Source organism: Poecile atricapillus, chromosome 1 (assembly GCF_030490865.1).
Source record: "Poecile atricapillus isolate bPoeAtr1 chromosome 1, bPoeAtr1.hap1, whole genome shotgun sequence".
Lineage (NCBI taxonomy): Eukaryota > Metazoa > Chordata > Aves > Passeriformes > Paridae > Poecile > Poecile atricapillus.
In genome coordinates, this window is record NC_081249.1 from 116,140,283 (window position 1) to 116,159,891 (window position 19,609).

The 19,609-nt window shown below is 48.3% G+C and overlaps 2 protein-coding genes across 16 annotated transcripts in view; both read left to right on the forward strand.

The window, feature by feature from the left end:
• Positions 1 to 13,896, forward strand: part of C2CD3 (C2 domain containing 3 centriole elongation regulator) — a 37,556-nt gene extending 23,660 nt beyond the window's left edge. For 6 of the 13 annotated variants that reach the window (XM_058829813.1, XM_058829810.1, XM_058829812.1 and 3 more), the window contains 9 exons: positions 131 to 269; positions 885 to 949; positions 1,637 to 1,842; positions 2,589 to 2,689; positions 3,574 to 3,738; positions 4,663 to 4,871; positions 5,647 to 6,604; positions 7,263 to 7,365; positions 13,209 to 13,896. In XM_058829813.1, the coding sequence (XP_058685796.1) occupies positions 131 to 269; positions 885 to 949; positions 1,637 to 1,842; positions 2,589 to 2,689; positions 3,574 to 3,738; positions 4,663 to 4,871; positions 5,647 to 6,604; positions 7,263 to 7,365; positions 13,209 to 13,454 (2,192 nt within the window). In that variant the 3' untranslated portion in view covers positions 13,455 to 13,896. Of the gene's footprint in view, positions 1 to 130; positions 270 to 884; positions 950 to 1,636; positions 1,843 to 2,588; positions 2,690 to 3,573; positions 3,739 to 4,662; positions 4,872 to 5,646; positions 6,605 to 7,262; positions 7,366 to 7,453; positions 7,731 to 11,780; positions 11,906 to 13,203 lie in introns of those variants that run through there. The other 7 variants (XM_058829820.1, XM_058829819.1, XM_058829814.1 and 4 more) reach the window with 7 other exon arrangements.
• A 1,313-nt stretch (positions 13,897 to 15,209) lies between these two features.
• Positions 15,210 to 17,638, forward strand: LOC131579701 (putative mitochondrial transporter UCP3). Of its 3 annotated transcripts, none has more exons than XM_058840050.1 (7): positions 15,210 to 15,358; positions 15,657 to 15,795; positions 15,934 to 16,144; positions 16,342 to 16,539; positions 16,698 to 16,799; positions 16,881 to 17,061; positions 17,204 to 17,638. In XM_058840050.1, the coding sequence occupies exons 2-7, from the start codon at positions 15,670 to 15,672 to the stop codon at positions 17,307 to 17,309; spliced, it is 924 nt and encodes a 307-aa protein (XP_058696033.1). In that variant the 5' UTR covers positions 15,210 to 15,358; positions 15,657 to 15,669; the 3' UTR covers positions 17,310 to 17,638. The 3 variants fall into 3 exon arrangements, with proteins under 3 accessions (XP_058696033.1, XP_058696023.1, XP_058696040.1); XM_058840040.1 differs by having other exon boundaries at positions 15,219 to 15,358; positions 15,639 to 15,795; XM_058840057.1 differs by lacking the exon at positions 15,210 to 15,358 and having other exon boundaries at positions 15,365 to 15,795.
• Positions 17,639 to 19,609: the final 1,971 nt, after the last annotated feature.

Sequence of the window (19,609 nt, forward strand, 5' to 3'; positions counted from 1 at the left end):
CCAGTCAAAAGGAGTATTTTCTAGATGGTGGATTTCTTTGCTAATTGTATGGTTTTAATTGCTGAACTGCCTTTAGATGTTGTTGTTGCTATTAATTAAAAAATCTGTATTTAATTCTGTATCTTTTCAGGAAGTCCCTTGACAGAACGTGAAGTAACAGCCCCCAGTAGCTGCGTATCATTTGCTGTTGCTGGTGCTGGTGCTCCAGTAACCACTCCAGTGGTAGAAAATACAGACTCACCAGTCTGGGACTTCCAGCAGCAAGCAAGGTGAGAGCTGGGGATTCACACAGACACTCCCCAGATCTGACAGCCAGGCCAGGTGTGAAAAGGATGTATGGTTTGGGTTTTTTAGCTCAGACCTGGATATCTGAGCTTAATTTAAAACAGATGAATTGACTGATTAAGTCATACATAATTCAGGAATTAACCTGTGTGATCCAATTTTGTGTCTCCTCCAGTGTTTCTAATACCTGAATCCCTTCAAACAACTTAAAAACTGCTCTATGTTTAACACTTCTTTTTTTTTTTTTTTAATTTCCAGGAATGAACTTCAAACATTTCAGCTTTCAATCATAACCCCAGTGCTTTCTGTCACTGTGTTACTGAGTCATTAAATAGACTGTGTTTCTGGTACATCATATCTTTTAAATGTACAGCAAGAGTGAGGAGAGGGAAGTACTTCTTGAATAAGCAGAAGCCCAAACTTATAGAGAAATGTTACACTTTGAGGCTCAGTAATTTTGGGGTTTGTTTTGTTCCTGCTCCCATCAGTACAGAAAGAAACTGATTTTTATTGGTAGATAAAGTGGCATTGAAACTTCAGAAGCATTTTACTGCTTTTTCCTGCTTTGTATCAAATATTATGGTTTTTGTTCTTAACAGATTATCCAAAGAGCTTCTCCTGGATCCACAGCAAACCTTGGTCTTCAAAGTGTGGCATAAAGCAGGTAAAGTTTGTAGTGCAGTGTTAAGAGGAGTGTGTTTTCTGCATCCCCTTCCTCAGGCTACTTGTATTTCATGCAAGGAAAATAAATTCTGATAAGTGAATTGGAGAGTGGAATTGTAGTGTTGTCTTTTGCCTTGTACTGAAAGAATGCTAGAGATAAATACCTGTTGATTTCCTGGCCCTTGGCATCCTCCTTTTCCCTATTAATCATCTTACAAGGTTTGGTTTGTCTGTATTCTCTCTGGTTTTATTTTGACGGTGCTTTAGAGGTTGGATTTTCCTGCTGAATGGAATTCTTAACTTCTTCCTTCACATGCTGCTTGTTCTTGCTGCAGTTGGTTGAAGTGTAGCCAGCAAGTTGTAGCCAAATACTTTAATTTTTTTCTTTTTACATATTGAAGTTCAGCTGTCTGATTTTTGCTTCAAAAATAAACTTCCTGTGTATCCAGAGTACTGTGTGTACACTGTGGTTCTCCTCCCAGTCCCTCTCCCTGCTCTGGGCTTTCACTCTTGTGCAGGGACATTTTTTGATGAACATAACCGAGGTAATCCAAATAATATCCCCCTATTGGGACAGGATTGTTCTGGGCCTTGGGTCAACTTCCAAGCCATATTCAAGGGCCGTGTTTTAGCATTTCTGAAAATGATTCATATCAATCCATATGTGCTTTGTATCCTTCTTCCCCAGAGTCGGAGCGAGTGATAGGATTTGCATCCGTGGACCTTTCTCCTCTCCTTTCTGGCTTCCAGCTGGTGTGTGGGTGGTACAACATCACAGACTTCAGCGGGCAGTGCCGAGGGCAGATTAAAGTGGCGGTGTCCCCTCTCCAAAACATCCATCATCTCAAAGAGGAAAGGCAGGCCAGGGCCCGAAGCCAGCCAAAAAGCTCTTCTGTATGTTCTTCCATTTCCTCCCCTCTCACACGTGATTGGATTGCTAATCAGCACTATGGGTTCCTGAGCAAATTCACCAGAAATTCACAGCTCTGCCGTGGACGAGTCTGCATAAATGTACCAAAACCACCTAATTCCTTAGGAATTCTGCTCCAGGTTTCCATGGCAGCTGCTGACCAGTGCTAGTTACAACATTCCAACCAAGTCATGAACATCCCGATTGGCTTCACTCTGTTGTTGCTTCATGGGTGTTTGGGATTTTCTTTTTAGGAGAATATTCTGTGCATTTGGATGTCTGGGAGCATGGCATAGCTCTGTTTGCTGCTTTGGATGACAGCTGGTATATCCAGCTCAAAAACATACCATAGAGTCAACTTTTCATTGGTTAGGAAACATCTAATTTGGCAGGAATCTGTTTTTCTGGGATATCTGCCTTTTTTTCTGGGTTTTTCTTTATTCTCTAGACTTTCCAGATATGCTGGGGAGTGTTATAGACATGTAATGTAGCCCTTATCCTACTTTCCATCACTTTACTCTCTGATAGTATGGAGGGAGTTAACAGAAGTGTCTGAAATGAAAGTGGTGTGAAATAGTACTTTGGCTCAGTGCCAGGAAATCATTTGAAAATTTAAAGCTATTTAGAAAACCCAAGGTTTTCTTAGATCAGCGGGATAATACCTTAATTTCTTTTATTTTCTTGCTGTGAAAGACTCATATACAGTCTTTCTTTTTCCTTTTCATCCTAGGTGAAGGTCAGCTTTCCAGCATGTTCTAGTAATTCTACAAACTTGTCCAAGCAGATGTTGAATTCCTTGTCAAAGGAAGTTAGCATTCCTGCTCGAGAATGGTAAGTCCACAGCTGACAACCTTTTTGATTATTTTCAGATCTTAGAAATACCTCTCTAAAGCCAGTTGACTCTACTGGAAAAATGGTACAGCTTATCCAAGTGTGTCCACTGTGTTTGGTCTTAAAAATTAGTGGACATTCTCTTTCCCAGTGAGAGGGAGGTGCAGGAGGTGGCAGTCCTGGGACAGGTTCCTTTTGATATGACCCAGATGTTCTTTTCCTTGTCATTCATACTTCCTGAGTTGTTTCATTTGCACCCCTGTAAATTAGGGTTTAAATGATGCCATCATTAAAACTGGCAGGTACTTTCTTCAGGCCCTGATAAGAATAAGGGTTGTGTCTGTATTTGGTTTTATTTTTAGTAAGTGTAAATTAGAATAGAGTATTCCTGATGCATCCCCCTTTATTTTGCCTTAAATTCTGTCCATGGCCAGTGAATGACAGCTGGTGAAATGCTGTAGTATTGAATATTACAGGATTAAGACTGTCAGATATCCTGAAGTAATTCCTGCTTTCTGTCCTTTCAAATGAGTGAGAGAGTGTTTTAGTTCATGATTTGTTTATTTAGCCTACAGAGGTGATCCTTTCCCCATATGTGTCTTTGAAGTTTAGTGGGACTGTGGGCCACCACTATGGGATCTGAACAACTAGCTTGGGAGCTGCCAGCAGGCATGGAAAGCTCCCTGCCAGCCTCACCACTAACTTGACTTTGGTATAAAACTGAAAGAGTAAATGACATTCCTTTGCACATTTGGAAGAACAAGTTTCATCCATCGGTGGCTCTTTAGTGGATTTCAAGCCATTGGATATTCTTAGTTGGCAGACTTTCCACAGTTAGAGGTTCCAGCCTGGATTTTGGCATTAAACACAGACCTGTTTTTTAGCAGGATTAGTCCCCCTGGCATGCACACACCTCGGCACGAAGAGCACGTGCAGAACGTGCGCAGATTCCACGAATCCCTGCAGCAGGCGGAAGGGAACACACGCCGGACAGCCAGGCTGGACTCGGCATCGCCGTCCTCACGAGCTGCTCTCCTCACTGCTCTCAGGTAAAGCAGGGCTGTGGCCAACAGAGCAGTTGGTTAGCAGGGGAGAGCTTGGAAGTGACAGGTCCAGTTGTAAGGAAATGGCAGTGGAGCAGTGCAGTAAGCAATGATGAGATTCCGGTGTCATTGACAGCAGGTTGAGGCGAGGCTGGAAAATCAGGGACTGGATGGGGAGCGCCACAGCAGAACTAGATGCTGTAGCAGTGTGGTAAGCTGTTGAAGGGGAACAGCAGCAGCAGTGTTTCCAAATCTGGAGGGAATGCTTGTATTTATCCATGCTGGTACTGCAGTCACAGAACAGGTGCTACAAAGCCAATAGTCCCTTCAGCTGACTTCCACAGGTACAAGGGGCTGTAAGCATTTTTGGGGTGCATGGGGCAGTATATCCTTTCCCATCAGGATGTTTTTCTTGCTAGAAGCACTGCTCCCTTACTAGATTTTAGGTTTAAATGAGATATAAGTTTAGAAGAGTAATATTATCTGTAGGAATATAGGACTGAAAGAGACTTCCTGAGGTATTTCATCCGTTCCCGTGCTACCACAAGCAGTGCATCTTAAAATCCCTAGATCTAAACACATACAAATCCTCAGATTTTTATCAAGCTCAGCCATAAGTCAAGTAGTACCCGTGGCGTTATGACTTTTATTGAAAGGTCATCTCAAATCCAACTGCTTTGATTAAGTAAGTTTAGAACTAGCTCTTTTTTAGCTTCCAGCCTAAGTTTCATAGCCAAGTCAGGATTTGTTCTGGAGTTATCTTCTTGCTTAGAGCAACCTCAGCATTTGCCTACTGATCTGCTTTTCGATAGAAACCTTTAATCTTTTATTTGGATACTTACATGTTGTTGACTAGAATGATCCAAATTAAACCAAACTTCCACAGGCCTGTTTTCCCCCTCTTACCAAATCTCTTACTGCTGCTTGCAGAAAAAACTTGAGCGAGCTAGAGAAGGTTCAAAGATACTTCAGTGAGAAGCTGACCAGGTCTTTTCCTGACTTCAGCATATCCAAACCAAGCCATGAGGAGTGGGAAAGGGACCATCAGGGCTCGGAGACCAGAGAAGTGGATCCCAAAGGCTGCCATCTTTTGAAAAAATCTAGTCAGTTGGTGTCTCAGGTCAGCAGCCTAATCAATGGTAAGTTGTTGCTGTGAGTAGCAAAATGACAGGGAAATCAAATCCCTGCTGATGCTTTTAAAATAACTTAGCACAGCAGAGAATAAGCTTGAGCCCAGAGCTACAGTTGCTGGCAGTTGGAAAGTTTTTCTATGCTTTTTCTGCCCATGGCTTCCTTCAGGGAAGCAGCGTTTCCAAGAGATGGAGTTGAAGGGCACATCCCTATTATGCCAGAATTTGCCATTCTTGTATCACTATCTTGATCTTTTTTTCCCTCTCTTTATTCTCCAAGGCTTTGCTTTTTTTATTTCCTTTCTCATCCTTAGCAATTGTTTTTACTGCTTTTTTACATGCCTTCCTCTACAATCTGTTCCAGACTCTTCCTTCTCCTTTTCCAAATGTCCCCCACCATTCTTTTGGAGCAGGACTTGCCTCAAAATAGTTGGCCACTTTACCTAATATTGGTGAACTTAATTCTCAGAGGATGCAAGCAATAAATAGGATCTGCCCAGTGCAAAGCAAAAATAAGTGATTGTGGCTTTTAAAAGAATCTGTAAGATTCCCAAATAATTTCATCCTTAATGCTTCTGTTTTTTCCTTAGCATTTCCGTTCTTCTGGCCTTGTCAGTGGTAAGCAGAGCAGAACATGTTCACATCAGCAGTGTTTGCAAAGCTGTGCATGTTTAGCTCCCAGCTCTCCTTACATCTAGGACTTTCTGCCAAAAACCCAGCTAAATGAGATTTAAGCTGAATTGCTGCTCCATGCATTTACTGATGCTGTTTTTTTGTTAACCAGACTTGCAGACTATAACTAAAAATAGCAAAGAAGATTCTAATGTGCATCAGGACAGCAGCAGGAAGCTGGGTGCTGTGGATGTACCCAGCTGGAAGGAGGAAGTTCCTGAAGGCCATCTGGAGTCAGACGGGCCCGGCGTTGCCAGTGGTACGTGCAGTGCTGGGAGATCTGTGTTTGACAGACACATGCTGCACGAGCTTCTAGGCCCCATTGTCCCTGAAGATGAGCATCCAATGGGTTATATCCAGGAAAAGGAAGAGGCTTTTGCCATCCAGCCACACAGTGAAGAAGAATACGAAGAAGATGTTATAGAACCACGAACTCTTAATGAAATAACGACCATAACAGACAGGACGAGCCCCTGGTCCAGTGTGATCTCTGAAGCAGGGCAGGGGGCTGAGCAGCATCCTCTGGACCCCAAGCCTGAAGATCAGCACTCCATAGATGGAGGTTGTTTCCAGAGAGGGAACAGCAGCACCTTGTCCAGCATCCTGCAAGGGGACAGCCAGAGCATGATCAGCGCCCTGAGCCCGCCCATGAGCCCCCACGCAGGTGGGAATAGTCCCTGGGGAGCAGCAGGAGACTTCCAGACCTTCAGCATGGGAACAGCGAAGAAGGAGCCGCTTCTGCCCGCTGGAGAGAGCCTCTGGAACAGAGCACTGAACACTGAACCTGTAAAGAAAAATGTGGAGTTCCATGCAGGCTCCAGGGAACTGCTGCCACTCCCAGGAGTTGTGGGTTTGACCAATCAAAAGAACACTGAGAGAAAGGAGGAGGAAAATGCTGAGGTTGTAAATGGAGATCATCAAGGCAAGGAAGGAAGTGGTTCTGATGAGAACTGTGTTCAGAGTGTATCAGCCCAAGCAGGCTTGGAGAGAAATAGTGAGGGCTTCCCTGATGACAGCAATGAAAACCCAGTGGAAGGCTTGGAAAACCCCATCAAACCAAAAATCACTTTGTATCCTTTACTCTTTTCTTAAGCACTCCTTGCATTCGATGACTCTTCTACTTACTTAGAATCTACCTGGCCTCAGGACAGAGAAATTTGCTATGTGAAGCTCTTCCATGGGAAATAAATCCTGAACTGGTGATCTGGAAAGGTGTTGGAGGACCCCATTACACTCTTTCAAACATGGTAGTGATGACTTTCTTGAAACTTTTCGACAATAAATTTTGTGATTTGTGAGAGTCACTTCATTTTAGGTAGCTCCAACATGTCTTCTTGCATTTTCTCTCTGTGTTATTTTTCCACACGTGTTAGAGCTCTTGTGTTTCTCCTGTACTAAAAGAAACATGCTTTATTTTGCTTTTAAAATATTTCTTAATATTTCTTGCACAAATTACAAATACTGGATTAAGTGCTGGGATTTTTGCAGGATGAAGTCCTCTACAGTTTGGGAGATATTATTTGAAAGCAAGTCAGTGTCCCATGCACTGTGAGCCCAGGTGAGAGAACTAAGTGTTCAGAACAACAGGATATTGATTAAAATAAATGAAATTTACTATTTGGGATCTGTTAACAGCTGGTTTTTTCTGTTTTTTTTTTGTTTTTTCTGTTTCTGGACCTCTGTGCAACTGCATACTGCCAAAGGTTGTTCCTTAACTGTTCTGCTCAGATCTGATCCTGTTGTTGTTCCCAACTTCTTCCTTCCACCCCAGGAGATGGAAGCCTCCATGAGACTGCTCAGCACTTCTCCTCATCCTTCCACATCTCCAAAAGTAAGTATGGGATTTCCTTTCCTTTATTGTCCAACTTAGTCCATTCCTTAAAGCAGGAGCAAAACTTTTCCCTTCCTTTGCCTGCCAGCATTCAACTTTGATGTGATGGCTTCCAAATCATGTCAAGGGGAATCTTCCTGACACCTCTTCTCTCCGTGAGGATGGTTTTTAACATCCATGGCAATGTGTTGTCTGTGATCCTTACGCCTTTCTATCAACCAGCTGTTCAGTATGCTCAGGAAATGCTACTCCATCAGGGCCAGTGGAAGTGGCAGGTTCTTATTCCACACTTCTTTGTGCTTTAATGTGAGATGACATGCCTAATTCTGAGGAGTTCTAACTTGTAATTATGGCTTCAATTTATCTCTTTTAGATCAGGATGAAATAAGGGAGTTTGCAGCAGGAGGGAGTTCCTCGAGAGGTATCTTGTAATGGTTCTGCAACTCAGGGAGTAGTAGAATAACTTGCGTGATTGTTCCTCCTGCAACAAAGCTGTGGATTGCTGAGGTTTTCCTTTTTTTATATTCATAAAGATGTATTTACTGTGAGAGGCTTGTGGCTCAGTTGTTTCAACACCTACATATTTATTTTTTTTTCAGTTCATAAAGAGGGGTTATAAAGAAGAGAGAGTGACTTTTTACACAGGCAGATAGTGATGGGATAAGGGGAAACAATTTTAAACTAAAAGAGGGGACATTTCGATTAGATATTGGGAAGAAATTCTTCCGTGTGAGGGTGTGGAGGCCCTGGAAGAGGTTACCCAGAGAAGCTGAGGTTGCTCCACCCCTAGAAATGTTCCAGGCCACGTTGGATGGGGCTTGGAGCAACCTGGGCTAGTGGAAGGTGTCCCTGCCCTTGGCAGGGGTTGAAATGAGATAAGCTTAAAAGTCCCTTCCCACCCAAACCATTCTGGAATTTCATGATCCTTTTCCAGCCCCAGCTCTGCTGTGGATGTTGATGTGGATCTGGGTACGCAGCACCTGGGCTGTTCGTTTACCTCTCCAGATAAGGTCATGCCTTTGTTCCTCTCCATATGACCTACAAAACAAAACACTTTAAGGAACATTTATGTCACTGGGAGCAGCTTGTCTGGTGAATCAAAACAGACTCAGGATCTAATAGGTCTGAAGTCATAGAAACCTGTGGTTTAATACTAATACCAGCTTTACTTGAATCCCCTCTCTGCAGCTCTGAGCTGAGTGGCTGGAACCTACAGCCCTGCAATTAGGTAAAATGTTAGCAAGGCACTATTTGGATATTTTGATTTTAAAGCACTTAATTTGAGGACTAGCTGGCACTAATCTTTTGCTGCAACACTTGTAGGGTGTGCTGAGACAGGATTCAGTTGTGCCTTGTGCATCGTATTCACTCTGGATATCCAGTTTTTCACCGCTACCAATACACAGAGTTCAGAAAAAAATGCTTCCTCATAGTTTTGGTTTTTTAATTGGCCTTTGGAGCATCAGCTTCTAAATCTGGACTTGCTTTGGTTCTGCACAGGTCAGCAGACACCAAGCGTTGACAGCAAGGCTGAAATTCAAGCTGTCCTCTGGACATCACCAGAGCCCTCACTCACTTGGCAGCTGGCAAACGTCTCTCCTGGCCTTCCTAGTGCTCCTGCCACCTCTCCCTTGCTTGTCTGACTCCCTGCTTTCCACATCTTCCTTCCTGGAATGACAAAGCAGTGGTGAGGTGTGGAGCTGGGCACAGCAAAGGAGCTGATGCCGTTTGAGACAAAAATGTTGTCTCAGCCCCTGCTGTGGAGGTGCTGCAGCAGCTCAGGCTCAGCGTGGATGCTGTGACCACCTTCCAGGGATCACAATTTTGTAGAGCCTCACAAAACCTGTTTATTACTTCTTTTCTCCATTACATCAAACTAACGCTTCCCATTCTTGAGGTGCTTCCCAGCTCTTGTCCTCCACACTGCTTACCTGCTCTGGGCGGGGACTTGAGGATAGGTTTGAAAAAATCAGAGCATTAATAAAATTTTCCATAAAATGCCAGAATCCCAGAATGGTTTGGGTAGTAAAGAACCTCAAAGATCCTCTTTTTCCACACCCTGCCATGGGCAGGGACACCTTCCACCATCCCAGGATGCTCCAAGCCCTGTCCAGCCCAGTCTTGGACTCTTCCAGGAATGTAGGGGCAGCCACAGCTTCTCTGGCCTACCTGTGCCAGGGCCTTCCCACTCTCACAGAGAAGAATTTGTTCCCAATATCCCATCTAACCCTGCCCTCTGGCAGTGGGAAGCCATTCCCCCTTGTCCTGGCACTCCAGGACCTTGGCTAAAGTCCCTCTCCAAATACCATGGTATTTTTTTTCCCCTCACCTCTAGGAATATTCCAAAAGGATAAGAAACTTACATGGAAACCAGTTTTACTCAGAATAATTCATATTTGTGTATGCAGACTTACCTTCAGTGTGAATTAGAAATAACACAGCCTTGGGCAGATTCACAGTTAACAAGCTTTATATGTTCCAAAAACGCAAATGGCAGCAACTGCCAAAACATCCTTTCTTGGTTGTGTTTCTTCTTGATCTGCTGGATCTTCTTGGTTTCCTGCCTGGAAAGCAGAAGTAGGTGCAAGGCCACTGCCAGGGTAGGTTGTAGCCTGTTAATACGGATCTGTTTGCCCTCCATCCTGTGCACAAACAAAACTGATGGCAAACTTGCTGAGCCACAGCACTGAAACATTCTCTGCCTCTAGGACTGGACTTCTTTGACCTTGGAAGAGGCCATGCCCCCCACCATGCCCTATAACATGCTCATGAATCTGCTTTAGTCCAGCCTCTGGCACACAGGCACTGAATAATCCTCAGCTGGTTTCAGTGTCACTGCCATTCCTATAAAAAGGAGAGTGAAGCGTGATCCTCGGTGCACGAGTCCCCTTTCCTCTTGCATCTTCCCCATGGAACATGTGTGCTTCCTGGCTGAGCACCAGACACTTGGAGTCTGAGAGACACAGAGGGAGAAAGCTGGGATGGGCACTGAGCTGAGCCTGTTCCTGGGGTGAGGAATGGTGTAAACACAACATTTCAGATGTGTGCTCTGGAAACTATGCAGGAGGATAAAACTGGCAGTCAGGACCTGCCTGTGAGATGGATCAAAGGAAGGTTTGATGTCCAAAAAAGAGCAAGGGAGCTGGGGAAGGGTCTGGAGCACCAGGAGCAGCTGAGGGAGCTGGGAAAGGGGCTCAGCCTGGAGAAAAGGAGGCTCCAGGGGGCCCTTCTGGCTCTGCACAAATCCCTGACAGGAGGGGACAGCCAGGGGGGTCAGGCTCTGCTGCCAGGGAACAAGGGACAAGACAAAATGCCTTCAAGCTGTGCCAGGGGAGGTTTAGGTTGGATAATAGGGGAAATGTCTTCCCCCAAAAGGTAGTCCGGCACTGGCGCAGCTGCCCAGGGCAGTGGTGATTCCTGGAGGGATTTAAAGCTGTGTGGGTGTGGCAGTTGGGCACATGGGATAGTGGTGGCCTTGGCAGTGCTGAGGGAACAGTTGGGCTCCATGATCTTACGTGTGTTCTCCAACCTCAATAATTCCATGATTCTATGATTCTGGTCATCTGTGTGAGCTGGGAGTGTTAACGGTGTTTTTAAACCTCGCTCATTTTGAGTCACACCTGTACATATAAAATAGCAGCAAGAACTGGTGTTAAACCTTTCCCACAGCTGGAAGTTCATTTTCAGGAAGATCATTAGGATAGATACATATGTCTTAACACCACTTCATCCTGCACATTGGGCAATGGTAGGAAAATGGGAGGAGGTGTATTTTAGCTGCTTATCTCTGAAACAACCTGCCAGTGGTGTGTTTTCCAAGCACACCTGGTTTCCTGACTTAGGGAGCAAACAGACTGCTCTCCTTTGCCTCGGTGACATCAAATAGCATCAGGCACCTGCTCTTGTGTTGTGGTTTTGGAGTACAGAGCAATTTTGGGGTATTAGATGTTAGGAAGGAATTATTGACTGTGAGAGTGGGGAGGCCCTGGCACAGGGTGCCCAGAGAAGCTGTGGCTGCCCCTGGATCTCTGGAAGTGCCCAAGACCGGGTTGGACGGGGCTTGGAGCAGCCTGGGACAGTGGGGGGTGTCCCTGTCCATGGCAGGGGGTGGCTCTGGATGGAGCTCTAAGGTTCTTTCCCACCCAAACCATTCTGTGATTCTGTTCCTTACATTGAAAATGGGAGGTGCTGGCTCTTCATCCCTGGCTGTGCAGGACACATGGCACATGGGAAAGGGGAGCTGTGGGAGGCCGGAAATGCAGTTTCATGCACCTTTGAAATAGAGTTAATTGGCAGGTTGGGGGAATTTCCTGTAGAGATGCTTTCAGATGCTGTGCAGAGCTCAGGGATCAGCACAGAGCCTGATCACTGCCCCTCCCCAGCCACTCCTGACTTTTTGGCTGTTCCTTGGACAGATGGGCAGAAAACAGCATGGGAAGAATGAGCTCCTGTCCTGGTCTCTGAATAGCCCTGTCCAAGGGAGGTGCTTTGCCCAGTGAGCAGCTCTCTTTGCTGGTTTTTAAGCTTCTACTGTGGCCAGGTATGCATTTAACCTCTCTTGGCTCCTTACCTTTTGACTTAGGAAATTCATCATGGAGAATTGTTAAGAAGAAAGAAGAGCAAAGCAAAGATTCTCCTAATTGTCCATATTTGTTATTTCAATGAGATAAAAACGGGAAGTGTTTTAAAGTATTTTACCTGTAGGCTGTCACCTGAGCCTGTAATGCACAAACACAAGGACTAACTTATTCCTAAAAAAGCCATTTCCCTCTCCAAATGGTGAGAGTGCACCAAAACAGGGTCCCTGATCCTGTTTCTCTCAGAGGGAGCTGAGCACCTCAGGAGACCTTTCCCAAGGCTTGGAGAAGCAGCCTAGTGATGTAGGTGAAAGGCCACACTGGCAGATCAGTTTTCCAAAAGACTTTCCTGGCCCCACAGCTTCCTCCTGTAAAGGTTTCAGAGCAGGATCTCTTTCTCAGTGCTTCACTGTCACAGCTCAGCTCTAAACTATTTGGGGAGAAATGTGGTTCTTTGTATGCTGAAATTGCTCATCTTCTAGTGCTGCTGGCACATCAGGGACAAAGCCAGGCTGCTGGGAGGCTGCTGGCAAAGCAGCGAGGAGATGACACTGTTTAAAGCAGGGCTTTTCCTCTCATGGCTTTGAGGTCCCTGAAGGCAGCTGAACTTGGCCCATCCCATTTATCATGGAATCACAGTGATGGTTTGGGCTGGGAGGGACCTTAAACTTATCCAGCCCCACCCCCTGCCATGGCTTCCACTGGGCTAGATTGCTCTAAACTGTATCCAACCTGGCCTTGGGCACTTCCAGGGATCCAGGGGCAGCCACAGCTTCTCTGAGCAATGTGTGCTAGGGCTTCCCCACTCTCATAGGGAAGAATTTCTTCCCAACATCTAATCTAAATCTCTCCTCTTTTGGTTTAAGCCCATTCCCTGCCTTGTCCTGTCATCAGGTTTAAGATTTGTTGTAACAGAACATTGCCCCTCCCCTGTGAGGAGATTTGGTCTTCAGGGTTCTGCGAATTTTAAAGTAAAATAATAATTGAAAGCCAAAATGCAGACAGGTCCCAGTGACTACACCACTGTCATTCCTTTGGCTTCATATAGGGAGACTTTGGCTGAGGGTGGATGCTTACAAGTTCAGAGGTCACACACCAGAGCCCCATTCCAGGGTTCAGATTGTTCTCTTTCTCTCGTTGGGGTGTTTTTTTCTGTGTATCCCACTTGTCACCCTCTGCACAGCACTGTGGTTTGCCACGACATGAAACCAAGCTCAGGGCAAAGTGCAGAGCTCTCACTCCTGGTCCCTTCTCTCCCCAGAGCAGGAGTGGAGCGTTGCCCGGAGGAATCCCCTACCGAAGAGCAAATCGGCCCAGGCCCAGCCCCGAGCTCTCGGAAGAGGAAGCCAAAAGAATCGCCAGGATCTTCTCTGCTCAGCTCTCAAAGAAGGAATAGTGCTGGCCCGAGACCATCCACAGCAGAGCTTCCTAAGCCGTGGCCGGATGCATTGGCAAAGGCTGAGCCCTCCAGTAAAGGGGAGGTGGAAGCCACAGCTTTCAGGCTGTTTTTAGTTTGCCTAATTGGTTAGTTAATTGAAGTCCCCTATTGAGAAGGGCTTAAACCCTGTGGTCACCCCCAGGGAGCTGCTTCTTGTAGAGGCAGGTCCCCAGTGAAACACACCCCTGTGGGTAACCCATGGCTTGTCTGCTCTCCAAGTAGTCTGGTTTTAGGGTTTATTCCTGTGAAATGGCCCCTTCAAAAATAGTCGGTGGGCAACACAATTCTCTGTTTCCACAGGTGCCCAAAGTGCTTGTGTGAACACAGGCCAAGGGCACTGTAAAATCTGGTGGGTGTACAAAAGAGGGTGGCTAGAAAGATGGGACTTTTATATTTATATTTAAATTATTTTTGTACACCTTTCAGAGAACAGATTTTGATGCCAAGAGAGCTCAATTATTTTTGTATTGCTCTCTCCAGTGTTTGTTTCAATAAAATTCCTCTGGTTTCTTGTCAGCCTATGCAAAGTGTCCCTATGCCAGGGCAGGAACCTTTCCTCAACAGGAGTCTCTCCCATGTGAGCTTCCAAATCAGAGAAATGCTGCTGGAAGCTGGGGTGGCCAGGAGCACATGGAAAGAGCACTGCATTGCCAAGGACTTGAGTATCAACGTGAAGCACAACCCCATGTGGGATGAGTTGCTTCCAATCTGAGCTGCTTTTCAAGCCATGTGTGGAATTCAGGATTTAAGCAGCCAAATGATCAGCATACCTTTTTTCTCCCACTTCTGCAGTATTTTTGTCAAGGATAATTAGGTATTCCCCCAATACATAATTCACTGCTGACACAACTTGCCCTGTGATTGTGGCCGCTTTCCCTGCCCTTGCTGGGTCAGGATGCAAGGCAAAGGCACCCAGTGTCCCCTGGAAGGACAGGAGTGACGTGCAGGCTGCTTTCTCCTAGTGGCACCCCTAAAAAAAGCTCAGGCAGGATGCCAGCCCAGCTGGCATCACTGTCACAGAGGAGGTCACAGCACTGACCCCTGAGCTACATCTTGGGTATGAGGTAAACAGCTTCTTCCTTTCAGGTTTAGGTCAGCCGGGCAGGAAAACAAGGCAGGAGCCAGCTGGAGAAGGGTTTTGGTGCCAGGCAGCTTTTGTCTGGACCCAAGGGATGGAGCGAAGGTGGCTTCAGGGTGTCAGGACCACTCACAGTCCCTCTTGTGCAAGGTGAGCTCATGCATGTGTGAGCATGGAGGCTCGCAGCACATCCTGAGGGACCTTTCTGCATGTGGGGCTAATGAGCACCAAGGGTTAAACATGCAGAGTTTCTTAAAAATTGAGGAAAAGGGGCATTTCTTCACTCCACTTTGGCCTCCAGCCTCTTGTCCTGAACCTGGGCCCTCTCTGCAGCCTCAGATCCAGTGCTTGGCCACACTCTGAAGGGCATCGTGGGTTTGATGGATTTCACTCCAAGGTGCTCACCTGGCCCCTCAGCTTGGGGAACACATTCCACCATACAGAGGCAATCCTGCTGGGAGCCTGGGATGGATTGTGGCTCGTGGTCTGTGTGGGGCAAAGGGATCCAACCTGCCCTGCACAAAGAGCTGTGCTGCCTCTTAAACACTTGTAAAAACTTGGGATGAAAGTTTTCTGCATCTCATCCTTCCCAGAGTAGTTTTAGGGTAAAAACCAGCATTCCTCCCCAGTCCACTGCAGGGGGTCTGGGCAGGACCCCCCTCCCCATGCCTGAGCCCCGTGAGGGGGGTAGAGGGCTTAAACAGCCACCTCATCACGGGTGCCAGGTGACCCAGTCCCATCAACTGAAATGCCACCGGGGGAACACTGTTTTCCTGTCACCCGATCCCTGGCTGCTGGAACGTCCTCCTGGGTACTATATAAGGTTGGGGCCAGGGAGACGGCTCTCAGGGCACTGCCTGTGCAAGGCAGGAGCTGGAACGCTGTGCCGAGGTCCCTACGGTGAGGCCACGGAGGGACGTGGCTCTGGGCAGGTCACTCTGGGGGAGATGATCTCACCCAGCAACCCCTGTTATGGCTGGGGTGGGATAGGGAAGGGTAGGCATTGGTGATCCCATGCTTAGCAAGTCCTGTGCCTCAGCTTCCCTGGGATAAAAGGGAGGAGACAGGGCAGGATATGGTTTTTGGGACCAAAGCCATCAAGAGCTGCCACGGCACCGTCACTGAATGGGACACCCACGAGAAGCCCTGTCCTGATGCACCCTCCTGGCTCCCCCACAAGCCCCTCCTCTCCTTCCAGCCCCTCTGCCGCCATGGTGGGTCTGAAGGCCCCTGAGGTGCCCCCGACGGCTGCTATGAAGTTCATCAGCGCAGGGATGGCCGGCTGCATCGCTGACCTGTGCACCTTTCCCCTGGACACCGCCAAAGTGCGGCTGCAGGTATGATCCGCCGGGTCCCCAAAACCCTGTGGGCAAAGGGAGCACCTGGTGACACAAGGGACTCTCCACGCTCTGCCACAGAGCTGGTGGCGCTTGGGGAGTAACAGAAGGTGGGGTGATACATTTGGCACCCCATAGATCCAGGGTGAGGTGAGGATCCACCGGACCATCAGCTCTGTGGAGTACCGGGGTGTTTTGGGGACGCTGAGCACCATGGTGAGGACGGAGGGAGCCCGCAGCCTCTACAGCGGGCTCGCAGCCGGGCTGCAGCGCCAGATGAGCTTTGCCTCCATCCGCATCGGCCTGTACGACTCTGTGAAGCAGCTCTACACCCCCAAGGGTGCTGAGAGTGAGTGTCCAGGCAGTCCAGACTTCCCTACGCACCCCCTTCCTGCTGCACAGCCCTCTCTCGCAGAGAAACTCACCCTGGGGGAGGCACAGCCCCCTGAGATGACCCTGTGAGGCACCACAGGCCACTCACCCTGGGGTCCCTGGAGGGCTGGGGGACCCTGCAGGGCCGGCAGTCCCAACTCCTGCCCTCTCCAGACACAGGCATGGCTGCGAGACTCCTGGCTGGCTGCACCACGGGGGCTGTGGCCGTGGCCTGTGCCCAGCCCACCGACGTGGTCAAGGTCCGGTTCCAGGCCAGTGGGGCCCTGTCAGACAGTGCCCGCCGGTACAGCGGCACTGTGGATGCCTATCGCACCATCGCCAGGGAGGAGGGGATCCGCGGGCTCTGGAGAGGTAGGAGTGGGCCTGGGAAGGGGATGGGGTAGGAATAGAAATGGAAACAGTGATGAGGAAGGGAAGAAGGATGGGGACAACAGGGCTGGGGCATCTGCCCAAGGTGCTCCAGGAGGGGCTGTGAGCAGCATTCCCAACACCACCGCCCTCCTGCCCAGGGACACTGCCCAACATCGCTCGCAATGCCATCATCAACTGTGGGGAGCTCGTCACCTATGACCTCCTCAAGGACGCACTGCTGCGGGCACAGCTCATGACAGGTGAGGATGGCACAGGGGGGCACAGCCAAGCGCCATCCTTGTCCCTGCAACATCCAACCCCCGTCTCTTCCCCACCTTTAGACAATGTCCCGTGCCACTTTGTGGCTGCCTTTGGGGCCGGGTTCTGTGCCACAGTGGTGGCATCACCGGTGGACGTGGTGAAGACACGGTACATGAACGCCAGCCCCGGGCAGTACCGCAATGCCCTGAGCTGCCTCCTGGCCCTGCTCATGCAGGATGGCCCCGCCGGCCTCTACAAGGGGTGAGCTGAGCACCTGCAAACACTCTGCGATGACCGCACGGATGTGTGGCACAGAGCCCCAAATATCCCAACCCACCTGCGGGACTTTGGGGATGGGGATGTCCCTGACACATCCCCTTCAGCACTGCTCTTACCCGCACAGCTTCGTCCCGTCCTTCCTGCGGCTGGGCTCCTGGAACGTGGTGATGTTTGTGTCGTACGAACAGCTGCAGCGCGCCATGGCGCTGGCACGGCCGGCCCTGGCCTGAGCCCCTCGGCGCCTCTCGCCAGCCCAGCGAGGCTCAGCATCAATTATATTAATTGCCAAAGCGCTGGGGAGCAGCGAAACCGCACGCTTGGGGAGGGACCAGAGAGACAGAAGGAGGAAAGGATGCTGTTTGAGGAGAAACGTGAGAGAATGGAGGTTTTCAGAGAAGAGTTTTAAGGGATGAAGGAAAAAATGTTTGTTGGCTTTCCACCTGGGAAGAACTTCCCAAGGGCAGTGGTGTGGGCAGGCAGGACCAAGCTGAGGGCCAGAGAATTCCTGTTATTCCTTACTGGCGCTTCCATTAAACCACCCCTATGGGGTCTGATCACAGTGTGGCTCAGGGTTTCTTTACGTTTTTGGGGTGTTCAGGGTCATTGTCCCAGCTCTACATGTGACACCAGTCAAGCTGACATTCTCTATCATTTTTGGTGCACTGAACAATTTCCCAGTGATCTCTAATTATCCAGGTCTGTCACAATCACGAACAGCAGCTGTTCCTTTTGCCCTGCTGAGGCAGCAGATCCTTGACCCATGCCAATCATTCTAAAGCCTCAAATGGTCCCTTTTTAGAAGAGTGAAAAGGTACATCCTATGCAGGAGAGGACACAGAATTCCCTTTTCCTGCTTTTCCAGCATAAAAGCTGGGAAATGTTTTCTTCCCACGGGTAACTTACAGGAACAAGATTGCCTCTGCTATCACTCCACCTGTAGCATTCCCATTTGTCGCAGATACTAGTTCTATTTCAAGGACTCCCATCAGAAAATTGATTGCTGTTATAAGAAGCAAATTCCCAAGGCAGTTTTTACTCCAGTGACAGCTGGAAAGAGCGAGTGGTGCCTGCAGGTGAGCGGCCGGAGGGGAGGGATGGATCCACAGAGGGACCTTTGTGTGTGGCCTTTTAGCACTGACATGTGGGACCCGACTGCTGTGTGGGACGAGTTTATCCCAGGACTTGGGATCACGTTTCATGGAATAAAGCTTGTGCCGCGTTCCCAGCTGCGATTAAAAGGTTTCGTGGGATGGGCTGAGCTCCATTTTCCAGGAAGAAGCGAAATGAGTGTCCCTGTGCCCACCCCCATGGGTCGCAGAGAGAAACTGTTCCTGTGGCTACGGCTGGGGGTCAGTGGGAGAAACTGAACAGTCCTGATGGAAACAATGGAAAAACAAGTCTTGTTTGGGTTTGGACTTGACATTTTCCCTCTGACCCCACCCGGTCTGTGTGTTTTGCCTTAGGTGACAGGAACAGGAGACAGAGGAGGAATGGGGACAAAGACAGTTCGTTACTCCAAAAGGGACGAGTTTATTTATATTTATTTCCTGACCCACCTGGAATTATTTGGGTCTCAAGAGGCACCTGGGAGCCTCCTTTTGTGTGTTGGGTGGGGCCGTGGCTATAAATGGGGTAAAGCAGGGGACGGGAAGAGGAGCAGTGATTGGGATCAGTAATACCTTGGGGATTTGCATCTGGAAACAGCCATCAGTTTCCTCATGGGAGTGCTGGAAACAGAACTGAGAGTCTGTGAAAAATGAGAATACTGCAGCTGGAGTGCTGAGAATGGAGAGTCTGCAGTGAATATTGTCTGGTGAGCCTCCTTATGTCCCATACCTAATGCTGTGCTAGCACCAAGTCAGCTCATTCCGATTTAAACTGCCTTGAAGTATGCTTAAATTACAAACTGGACTACGAAATGCACACGGGAAGCTCCATGCTACTAAGGGAATGTTTAGGGATGTGCAGCTTCTGAACTGCACAAATAATTCCTGCTCCCACAGCAACCTGCTGCTCCATGGTTGTGTGAATGTCAGAAAAGTGGCATCTTCTGTGCCACCTTAACACTGATTTTTCCTTGGAGCTCTCAGGATCAGGAAGAAATGGTGTTCATGTCCCACTGGGAAAGCCCAGAGCAGGATCAGCTGTGTAGCTGTGTCTATTTCCTGCTCCCTGCACTGTTCCAAGGATGGCCTGAAGTGCTCTGGCTCATGGCAGGATAATTTGTGTGCCAGAGCTTCCCGTTCCCTGCTTGCTGTCACACTACAGCTCTGCAGCAGCGCTCCAGCTCCAGGAGTGGTTTAGGGGTTTGGGGGAGCACAACAGGGAACCGACTGAGGACTGTCCCATTAAATTTCCGGCTCCTGGAATCGCTGGGTACCAGATCACGGCAGTGGAAAAGAGTGGAGAAGGGTTCTGTTGCACTGAGTTTGTTGTTACACGGGACCTGGTCCTTCACAGGGAAGGTTTTACTGAGGATGTTGCCAGAAGGTAAACGGCCCTTTTGGCCAGAGGTTCTGCTGTGGCTCTT

Coding starts and splice junctions, on each gene's coding strand:
- LOC131579701 (XM_058840057.1), top strand. CDS start 15,613: ATGCACCCTCCTGGCTCCCCCACAAGCCCCTCCTCTCCTTCCAGCCCC. Junction 16,145..16,341: donor CACCCCCAAGGGTGCTGAGA/GTGAGTGTCCAG, acceptor TGCCCTCTCCAG/ACACAGGCATGGCTGCGAGA. Junction 17,062..17,203: donor CCCGCCGGCCTCTACAAGGG/GTGAGCTGAGCA, acceptor TTACCCGCACAG/CTTCGTCCCGTCCTTCCTGC.